A 10,570-nucleotide genomic window follows, 5' to 3' on the forward strand; every position below is an offset into this window, starting at 1 on the left:
TCGCCAAATGTGTGGCGCTCGATTTGCCCGCTACACTCGCCGCGGCGCGCCAAAGAAGCCGCGAAAATCCCCGCGGGCCTCAGTAATAAAGTCGCCGCTCCCCTGTTTTCTCCCCAAAACTCTGCTCCTCATAATCTTGACCACCATGGATGAGCGCCCTTCTCTCTCATGACCGATCCAAGTGAGGAGGAGCTCGCCGCTGCAATCGACCTTCTCTCCCTGGTAAAAATCCTCACCATCGCAATAGTAATCTCCTCCATCTCCTCCATCTCATCACCTACTATTCATCTCATACATGCAGACCTGGGCGTTCTTGTTTTTTCAAGAGAAAAATAGCAGCCTTCTTCTGTGATCTGTGGGATTTCCTAGTCTAGCAGCTGCCTGGTTCTGCCCCTCTTGCATCTACGATTAAGAAGTTAATTTGTGATCTATCATATTTCTATGTATCAAACATGAGTATTATTTTGTTATGTTTGGCTGTTCTGTATTTGTTTCATGTAAGACTATGCTGGTTGTACCTTTGTTAACTTGTAGCACTTATTTCTCTTCAGTAAAATTGTTGGCTGTTTCGTGCTTATTTGCCCACACCTATTTTAATTAAAATGACTCACTCCATGAGAAACAGCGATGGCCAAGGGAAAGGGGAAGGCTGATGGTGATGGGTGCTCTCGTGAGAGGACCATTTCCTGGGCTGATGATCAGACCAAGTTTATGCTGGATTGGTGCATTGAATACATGAAGGAACAACATGCAGGATTTAGGTTCAGGAAGCATCATCTCATGAAGTGTGCTGATGCTTTAAATAGGAAATTTGCTATGGGGGTTACAATTGCTCAAGTTGATCGACACTTCAGACACTACAAAGAAAATTGGAAGTACATTGCTGCAGCAATTAGCAAGAGTGGCAACGTTTTCGATGATATTAGATGTGTGATAACCATTTCTGAGTCTGAAAAGTCTTGTCTCAATGTACGTATAATTTAGTTTCTTTTTTGAAACTTACTATGGCTATTGCATTTAGGAACTTAATTTTTGTGTGCCTGTAATGCAGGATAGAGCAAGGCGCTTGCTTTCTAAGCCCATCAAGTTCTACTATGAGATGCAAGAGCTATTCACAGGCACTAGTGCTGATGGTTCTTTGGCCATGGACCAGCATACATGCACAATTGATTCTGATGACTCGGATAATGATGAAGGGTTGTATGACCTTAACTGCTATCCACAATATGAGGGCCCTCTTGAGGAGGATTCTGACACTTTGCCAACAACATATGGTCCTAAAAGACCTCCAGTTCATGTAGGTGCTGATAATTCCTCATCTAGCACTAGCTGAGTTGGTACGAAGCGCCCAAGAGGTAGCAGGTCACCTAGTAAGAAGCGACAAAAAAATCAAGAGTCGTTTCGCGGAGTCTGCTGAAGAAATCAACTCTACATTGAAGTCACTCCAACAATCTCTTGCTGCCCTGCTCCCCAAATGCCCCAAGTTATTGATCCATATGCTAGTTTATGGCACAGGTTGGAGGTACTCCCAATTACCATGGATCAAAGAATTATTGTTGGTATGCACTTGTCTAGCAAGGAAAATGAAGGTTTGCGTGGTTGGTTATGTTGTGCAAGTGACAAAACTTTTGAAACTTGGGTTTGGAAGTTCTTAGACAAAGATGAAATTTAGGAGGTAGCAACCTGTGTGGTTTGCTAGTTGCTCACTTGTGATGTTTAGAAGATGGCAACTTTTGGTATTTAGGAGATTGCGATGTGTCTCCTCGCTGCTTTTGGGAGTTGAACTTGTGCTACACCTATTGATCTTCTGATGTGTAGTGAAACACTTTAATGTAAGGTGGCTGGAACTTGTGCTATGGTTAGGACTGTTACTTCATGACTTTATAAATGATGGCTGGAACTTGCATGCATCTATCTTATTTTGTATCTTGATAATGAATTGTGGCTGTGACTTATTTTGCATAGATGGTATTTAACGGAAAATGATCCATGTTATTTTTTATGGCTATTAGTATTGTGGCAAAATCTTCTTACATTTACTAAAGCATGTTGTAATCTGATTGGTTTGTAACAAAAATGGCATAATCTTACCACTCTAGCACTAAGGTGATTCTAACAAGATGTGGCAGGAAACCAAACATAAGCCACAATTTTTTGCCAAACATGTGTGGAAGCAATCCAAACACACACCAAACAGAATTTGCCACACCTAACATAAGGCATGGCTACCAACCAAACAGTCTAATTTTGCCACACATTGTGGCAAGCCACACTTGTGGCTAGTGACTAACCTTAGGTGTGGCAATTTGAGTCTCCAACCAAACAGCCCCGTATTTTTGCACGTATTTGGCACTAGTGGCCAAGGACTTGGGCGTCTGACAAAACCGTAATCAGTGACATGATCATACCGTAGGCCCTAATCCCATTGGCCCCGGTCGGACGGATGGTGTCTGGTGACAAGTGACAAGTGACAAGCTACGATCACGGGCGTCCGTTTTAAGCAGATAATAATCATTATTCCAAACCCAGGATCAACAACCGGAAATATTTTACCAATATGTCACTACTCCACAAAGCAGCAGGTTAAGTCAACTGCTTACTACACTACACACTACTCAACCATCTCAACGATCTTTTATCTGTAAAATACTCGTCGATAATCTAGCTGGTGGATTCCGTCTACACCCGCGAAATGATTTTATTCCCTCTCCGATGATTCGCTGGGTTTTCTCCGCCGCGTCAAAGATCTGGAAGCTGGAAATGTCAAACGCGCTTGACCGGTGGAACTTTCTTGCTAGGCCTAAGCAGCGGCCGTTGAGTGTACCAACCGTGATTATATTAGTGCTGATGTTGTCCGATCAGCAGAGTTTTTTTATGTGTACAGACCCTTTCGTTGAGATTGTGATATCTTGTTTTCTTCTTTTCTGCGTGCCGCGTGAACCCGTGATGGAGGGCATGTGTGTACTGTGTAGTAGTATCAACTGGCCGGCGCTTGCATTTTAATCGGCTTTTGTATGCTCGAGAGATATGGTCCGCCGTGATTCATGCACGTCGAATCATGCATGCACGTCGCCGGCCGGTGGTTCCGTTGGGCGGTTTTAACTGCACTGCTCCAACGGTTTTGCATGTGCTGCGGTGAGCGTTGCAGGTGGACCTTCGCGTGGAGAACGGAGCGAGCAGTGCTCGGGACGGTTTCCATGCAATGTGCGCGTCGGTGTACATTGTTCTTCGACCGATCTGTAAAAATATATATAAAAAAAACTGGCAAGGGAGATGTGCAGCAAACCGCGTTGGCGGCACGGCGAGCCGGAGAGGGGCGTCGGAGTACAAGACACATGAGAATACTATTCCCTTCCTTTCCATTTGAAGGAACCATCTCAAAATTTTCAGATTTTCACTACGGTAGTCACACTTTGAGTCTCATAGCGTTGAAATGCTTTCAGTTCCACACCATATCTAGTTCGTGTAAATGACAGAGAGGGAGTTTCCACTTCACTAGTCCACTACTTTCTTTCCGGTTTATAGGGTTTACCTCAATTTCTCCGTTTTTCGGTTTTAAGGCTTATCTCCATCTCATGTTTAGATTCCAGGCGCATTAAATCTTTGCATTCAAGGGTTAAAAAGAAATGCACCAATGTATGTAATGTTTCTACTCATTAAGTGGCCAAGCATGCATGCATTTGTTTAATTTTGTTAATTTTATAAAACAAGTACGAGATACATTCCTTCACTCATCGTCTGCATTGGTTGATAAGATTTCGGATTTGAGCTCTCTTAACCGGAAGGAGTATGCTACTATCCCTAGAGTGGATAGTAACATGTGTTTGGTATCATGCAAGCCTTTATTTGTTAGATGAAGATTCATTTTGCCTTTGGATGCGTTGTGTTATAGTAACATGTCATGTTACCACGAAAAGTTCTCTTTTTATTAACTAGTTGCCACATAAGCAAATTGGCTTACTTGACTTGAATGTTACAAACTAAGTTAATCCACTATGGCCAGCCTTAGAGGGAGGGTGCTCCACATATTGCATCGAAGTCGAATATGTGGGGTATATTTTATTGGGCAGATTTGAACCCATGAAACTCTTACTCTCCACTCACCATGTACCTTGCTTGGTGTCACTTTTAAATATAAGCCTTTTCAATAGTTGCCACATAAGCATTGGCTTACTTGACTTGAATGTTACAAACTAAGTTAATCCACTATGGCCAGCCTTAGAGGGAGGGTGCTCCACATATTGCGTCGAAGTCGAATATGTGGGGTATATTTTATTGGGCAGATTTGAACCCATGAAACTCATACTCTCCACTCACCATGTACCTTGCTTGGTGTCACTTTTAAATATAAGCCTTTTCAACTAGAAGGGAGGAATATAAACCCAAAAAGGAGGGAGTACTACAAGTAACTTAAGGCATTTCGCAATGCTCGTCTCTTAACACGATTTTATAGGCAAAATGTTGATATGTGAGACATACCCCCCCTCCCCTCCAGTTTATTGGGCTTGATTAAAAAATCTCCCAAGCAAGGGAAATGGTGAGTGGTAGCATATTTTTCGTAATTTGCAAAAGTACCAATTGATGCTCATTTTCCACACACACAATATATTTTCCAATGCGTTAATTGCAATACGTCGTGACCAAGAAAATTCCAAGAGCTTTTACATGCAATGGTGAGTTTTCTCATAATCCTTACATGCTACAATTTAATGCACCTAGGAGTAGAGAAGAAAATCTCCCCATGTAGGATTTGAATGTACGACCAATCAGTTAACAATTGACCGCTCTACCGTAGAGCTACTTAGGAAGAACGGACTTAAGGAAACCGACTCTTGTTCTTTGGCCCAACCAACCGCAAACCAAAAATCAGGAAAAAATGTGTCACCTTTTCTCTTTCACATACAACGGCAGAAAGGCTGACGATTGCAACCCCCTTTGCCTCCACAGCAAGGGGGCCTTTAGGAGACGACAAGGGGGGCGGCGATCAACCATCAACTCTCAAACATTGTGTTCTACACTTTACTTTGTTTAGTATCTTTGAAACAAAAGTGAAAAAGAATCAGCTCATCCACCGCTAGCTAAAGGGGGCGAACCTAGCTCTTCTTTGGGTCCAAGTTGGGGCAGTACTGCTCTTTTCCTGAAAAAAGTCTACCATAATAAGTGGCGCAACACGCGACATATGTAGTACAGTAATGATTTTGGGCCCGATTCATACATTCTTTTTTATTGAAATTCTTATCCTACCTCGGCCTAGTCGTGACCGAACATGTGATGGGGAGCAAGAAAACCGAGACTTATAAAATGGAAATGCAGTTTTTTGGGGGTAAACCTATAAATCAGAAGGGAGATAGTAGTTGATAGCTTATTTCCCTATGTGATACTACAATTAATACTTTTATCCAATGTGGCTTTTGCTTATGTTTGTCGCTCCTTCCCTTGTCTCCAGTAGTAAATGCGTACGTACAATGCACGAAGATATCTAGTGGGGGTTTTAAACTAGATTTCAAAATAGTAGGGAATTTATTGCCTGCTGATATTAGGTAGTAGGATATTTGTCTATGAAAGGTAGGATATTAGTTAATGGTTAATTATCTAGTTAATGTTAAAATTACTATTAGGTATGATGTTTGATTGCACGCTAAGCATGTTGAGCGCTCACTATTGGATTAATCTAGGTCATTGGATGCATATGGTTTGATGGACGAGATTAGTTAGATCCGCCCTTTGGATCTTTATATATTAGTATAGACAAGTAGTCCATAATGTTGAGATGCAAACATTATCCCTAGACCAAATAATGCAACATCACTTAAATGCCAATTAAGAGCACTCTCAATGCTTGCCCCTTAGCATGTTATTATAAGCAAAATGCTTAGATGATATTATAATTAATGTTTCGATGAGGTGTGACTTATCTCCCTATTTTTTACTCCTCTTCTCTTCACAAGGGTCTGAAGGTTAAGATCCAAATATTTCCATTAAAACCTTTAAATGCAATATCACTTAGATACAACTCATAAGAGACATTGCATTGTGGTGTTTCTCTCTAACATCTTCGCACTACCTGTGATGACACCTTAAAACACGATGGATTGAGAGTGTCCTAAGAGACAATGCATTGAGGTGGCCGTCTTTAAATTATTTTCACCACCTAGGATGACGCATTAAGAGTCAATGCACTGAGGCAACCCTTAGTTGAATTTTGCACCAAAGTTGGCTTGAAAAGTCTAAAAAGATTGTTTTCACACCTAGTGGTAGTGGTTGTTTCGATAAATAAAATTAGCGCATAGTTTTAATAGAACATGTTTTAGTAGAAATATTTTGGAAAGCTTGCTTACCAAGAATTATGTTATGAATAAGTATGTGCCTAATCGTGTTTTGGTCCACACTAGACATACCCTAACTAGGTTATTCTTCGAAGAACTCTGTTTTTCGTCTTTAAGACAAGTAGAAAACTAAGACTTACTATCCCTAAAGTTGTTTGGCTAACCAAACAAATGTTTAGTTAGTTATAAACATGAATATGTTTAGGAAAAACCGTATCTAGTAAATCCTCCGTATCTAAACAATCCCTAAGAGCCCAGACTCTCAATTGTCGTTAGATGTGCGTTGGGAGGAAGCTACAGAAAAATACTTCATGGTCTTTCACTAGGGGCAAACTATACAATTGAACAATAATTAGCATCGAATTTGATGAAGGTTTTGCTAAGACTCACGATGATAGATAACACCAGGGTGATGCGATATCTCCGACTTTAGATGTGCAAAGATAAGCGGCGGGACGAGGAAGATAATGGTGAGGAGGTTTGATAGAAACGGCCACCTAAGGGTTAATAAACACCCATCTAGTTTTAGAGCTAGGCTTTACTAGGGCGAGACTGTTTACGTACTATGACAAGGGTATCACATCAAGGATGAGCACATATTGAATGTGAGTTGCAATGGGAGTGTGAGGTGAAAAGAAATGGAGTGCGGGGAAAGGCGTTGGAAAAGAAGAAGAACTATAGTTAGTTTTAACCCAACAAATTAACCAAGGCATCCATAATGGTTTTGTAAAGATTTTAGGACCTCACAACGCACATGTATAAGGGAATTTAATGTATTTGGAAACAAAACATGTATACCGTCTTCCTGCCCTCCACCGTCATCAAGCTCGCCAACCCAACCACAATTATCCGTCAGTGCTAAAAACCTAACTCCTCCCCATGATCGTCTTGTCCATCCATGAAAGTTTCTCTGGCTAATGGAGACTATTTGGGCATGTCCGCTGTCTCGAAGGAGGTGGCTGTCCGGGAGCTTGAGTGTAACCTTTTAAATGAACTCTTCAACGGTAAACGACCTCTATCACCACATGTACTCACGCACTAATGATGCTTGACAAAATAAATTCCTAGAAATGGTCTATACAAGGACACGCATGTGTGTAAATGCTATGTGACGAAACCTATTCCAAGTAACGGTCGATGCAAGCGCATGTATCCAAGTGATTACGAAAATGATTTATAGAGTGAAAGCCATAAAAGGCAACATGTATATGGGAAGTCCGTGGATCTCGAAACGGCCGATCTTCATGTTCTCAACGCTGCCATCAAGCTTGTCGGCTACATCCCAGTAATGGTCGATACAAGCGCACCTATCGAAGTAATTAGGAAACGGTCTTGAGACCGAAAACCACAAAGAGGGACAAGTATAAGGAAATTTCATGGATCCGAAAATTAGACTTGTATTCCGGTCTTCCTATCCACCAAACCACCATCAAGCTCGCCAACCCAATCCAGTTACCCGCCGGCACTAGAAACCCTAACTCCTCCCCATGATTATCTTGTCCATCCACGGTAGTTTCTCGTGCTAGTTGACTATTTTGGGAGGTGTGTTGTCCGGAAGGAACGTGGCCGCTTGCAAGCGCGGGTAGTATTTCCTAAAAGCAATGCCTCCCGTCGAAAACGACATGGCTCTTCACATGTACTTCATGTACTCGAGTTAATGATGCGCGACAAAACAAATCAACGGTTTATACAATCACATGTACGAGATTTAATGCCATGCGACAAAACAAATTCCCGGTAACGGCCGATACAAGCGCACGTATACAAGAATAATTGCATAAACAGTCTTGACAACAAAAATCGTAAACGAGGGCGTGTACATGGGAATTCCGTCGATCAGAGAACAGAACTTTTATACCCATCGAGGGGTATAAAATACGTACCGCAATTCTTAAAAAGTCGATGTTCTTGCGCGGCTATCTTGTATGATAACCATACACCAATTTTGCATTTGAAACAAACACAATACAGACACGGACGCTCATCTTTTGGAACGTATAAATTTCCCGTTTCTATGTGTCACGTGGAAAAGATGTGGCGTGATAAGCACTGCAATATTTGGACTGTGCCCGAAGTGAATGCTGTTCCGGAATTGCAGAGTAATAACGGAGGCGACGGCCGGCCGGCCGGGAGGCAGGATGTAACGGACACGGCAAACCAGCGGAACGGAACGGAACGGAGCACGAACGGGGGAGAAAAGAGCTGTGGGAAAGTTGCTTCTTTTATTACCGGGCCTGCCGTTCCCCCGGCGTCACGGCTGCATCTCGCTCGGCTGAGCGAGCGAGCGAGCGAGCAGAGCTCCCTCCCTCCGTCTCTCCTCCCCGTCCCTTGGCCTCCCTCGCGGCTATAAAAAACACTCGCCTCCCTCCAATCCCTCTTCCCCGACCCGATCGATCCCACCCCCACCCCACCCCGCCCCATACGGCGACAATCGCCGACGCCGACCGATCCGGCCGCCGCGCGGAGCAGGGGAGGAGCCAGCCTCGCGTTTCGGGCCGGCCAGAGCGCGCGATGCGTCCGGGCGGGCCGCCGAACGCGCGGCCGGGCCTGCAGCAGCAGCAGCCCGGCACGCCGGGCCGGGCGCGGCGCCGGCCGGATCTCACGCTGCCGCTGCCCCAGCGCGACCTGACGTCGCTGGCCGTGCCGCTGCCGCTGCCCCCGCCCCCGTCCTCGGCGCCGTCGTCCACGTCGTCCTCGGGGTCGGGGTCGGGGTCGGGCGGCGCGTCGTCCATGCCCATGCCCATGTCCATGACCCCGCCCAACTCGGCCGGCTCCGCGCCGCCCGCCCCGCCGCCGCTGGGCGAGCTGGAGCGCGTGCGGCGCGTCGGGAGCGGCGCCGGCGGGACGGTGTGGCTGGTGCGGCACGCGCCCACGGGCCGGGCCTACGCGCTCAAGGTGCTCTACGGGCACCACGACGAGGCGGTCCGGCGGCAGATCACGCGGGAGATCGCCATCCTGCGCACCGCGGAGCACCCGTCCATCGTGCGCTGCCACGGCATGTACGAGCAGGCCGGCGAGCTGCAGATCCTGCTCGAGTACATGGACGGCGGGTCCCTGGACGGCCGGCGCATCGCGTCCGAGGCCTTCCTCGCCGACGTAGCGCGGCAGGTGCTGTCGGGGATCGCGTACCTCCACCGGCGCCACATCGTGCACCGCGACATCAAGCCGTCCAACCTGCTCATCGACTCGGGGCGGCGCGTGAAGATCGCCGACTTCGGGGTGGGGCGCATCCTGAACCAGACCATGGACCCCTGCAACTCCTCCGTGGGCACCATCGCGTACATGAGCCCCGAGCGCATCAACACGGACCTCAACGACGGCAACTACAACGGCTACGCCGGCGACATCTGGAGCTTCGGCCTCAGCATCCTCGAGTTCTACCTGGGCCGCTTCCCGCTGGGGGAGAACCTGGGGAAGCAGGGCGACTGGGCGGCGCTCATGTGCGCCATCTGCTACTCCGAGTCGCCGGCCGCCCCGCCCACGGCCTCCCCGGAGCTGCGGAGCTTCATCAGCTGCTGCCTCCAGAAGAACCCGGCGAAGCGGCCGTCGGCGGCGCAGCTGCTGCAGCACCGGTTCATCGCCTCGCCGCCGCAGCAGCAGCCGCAGGTCCTCGCCGCCCCGCCGTGCTGACGGCCCGCCCGCCGTAACCAAGTTAAATTCGGACGGATCATGGACGGACGGACGGACGGACGGACGGACGGTGGCCGGCGGCGAGACGCGGGATCTAGGGGGAGGAGGGGCGATCTGTCTTCTTCTTAGCCATTTTGGGAACTGAAGCCACCACCACAAATTTACCCATCCATCCCTCGGAGTCCTGTTGTTGCTGTCGCCCCCGAAATTAAGCTCAAGCTTTTTCTTTAGTTTCCGTTAATGTCAATTAAATGTTCTCCCCTCCAAATGATGATGATTCTGATTCTGATTCTGATGATGATGATATAATATGGGCCGTTAAGAAATCAATTTTCTTGTTCCAATTTCGAAACATCATTAGGCCAACTCCACCGCGCGACCCCAAACGGACGTCCGTTTCGTCCGGATTTTATCCGTTTGGGGAAGCAATGGGTGTCAAAACGGACATGCATGTCCGGGCGTAGGTGAAGGCGCCCAGCGCGGAGACCGCCCCAAACTGTCCGCCTCGACCACGCGCCCACGCCTGCGCCTTGCCTGCCCGCGAGCTCGCACCCTTGCCTCGCCGGTGCGCCCGGGCCGGGCCGAGGAGGGAGGAGGAAAGTGCGCGGACGAGC

The 10,570-nt window shown here is 47.0% G+C and overlaps 2 protein-coding genes across 2 annotated transcripts; both read left to right on the plus strand.

Moving 5' to 3' along the window:
- The first annotated feature begins 627 nt into the window (after positions 1-627).
- LOC123139554 (uncharacterized) lies at positions 628-1,333 on the plus strand. The gene is made up of 2 exons (XM_044559334.1): positions 628-969; positions 1,052-1,333. The coding sequence occupies exons 1-2, from the start codon at positions 628-630 to the stop codon at positions 1,331-1,333; spliced, it is 624 nt and encodes a 207-aa protein (XP_044415269.1).
- Positions 1,334-8,699: 7,366 nt separating this feature from the next.
- On the plus strand, positions 8,700-10,286 carry LOC123138834 (mitogen-activated protein kinase kinase 5). Its single transcript, XM_044558695.1, has one exon. It carries the CDS (start codon positions 8,838-8,840, stop codon positions 9,954-9,956), a length of 1,119 nt encoding a protein of 372 aa, XP_044414630.1. The 5' UTR covers positions 8,700-8,837; the 3' UTR covers positions 9,957-10,286.
- Positions 10,287-10,570: the final 284 nt, after the last annotated feature.

Source organism: Triticum aestivum, chromosome 6B (assembly GCF_018294505.1).
Source record: "Triticum aestivum cultivar Chinese Spring chromosome 6B, IWGSC CS RefSeq v2.1, whole genome shotgun sequence".
In the NCBI taxonomy this organism is placed as follows: Eukaryota; Viridiplantae; Streptophyta; class Magnoliopsida; order Poales; family Poaceae; genus Triticum; species Triticum aestivum.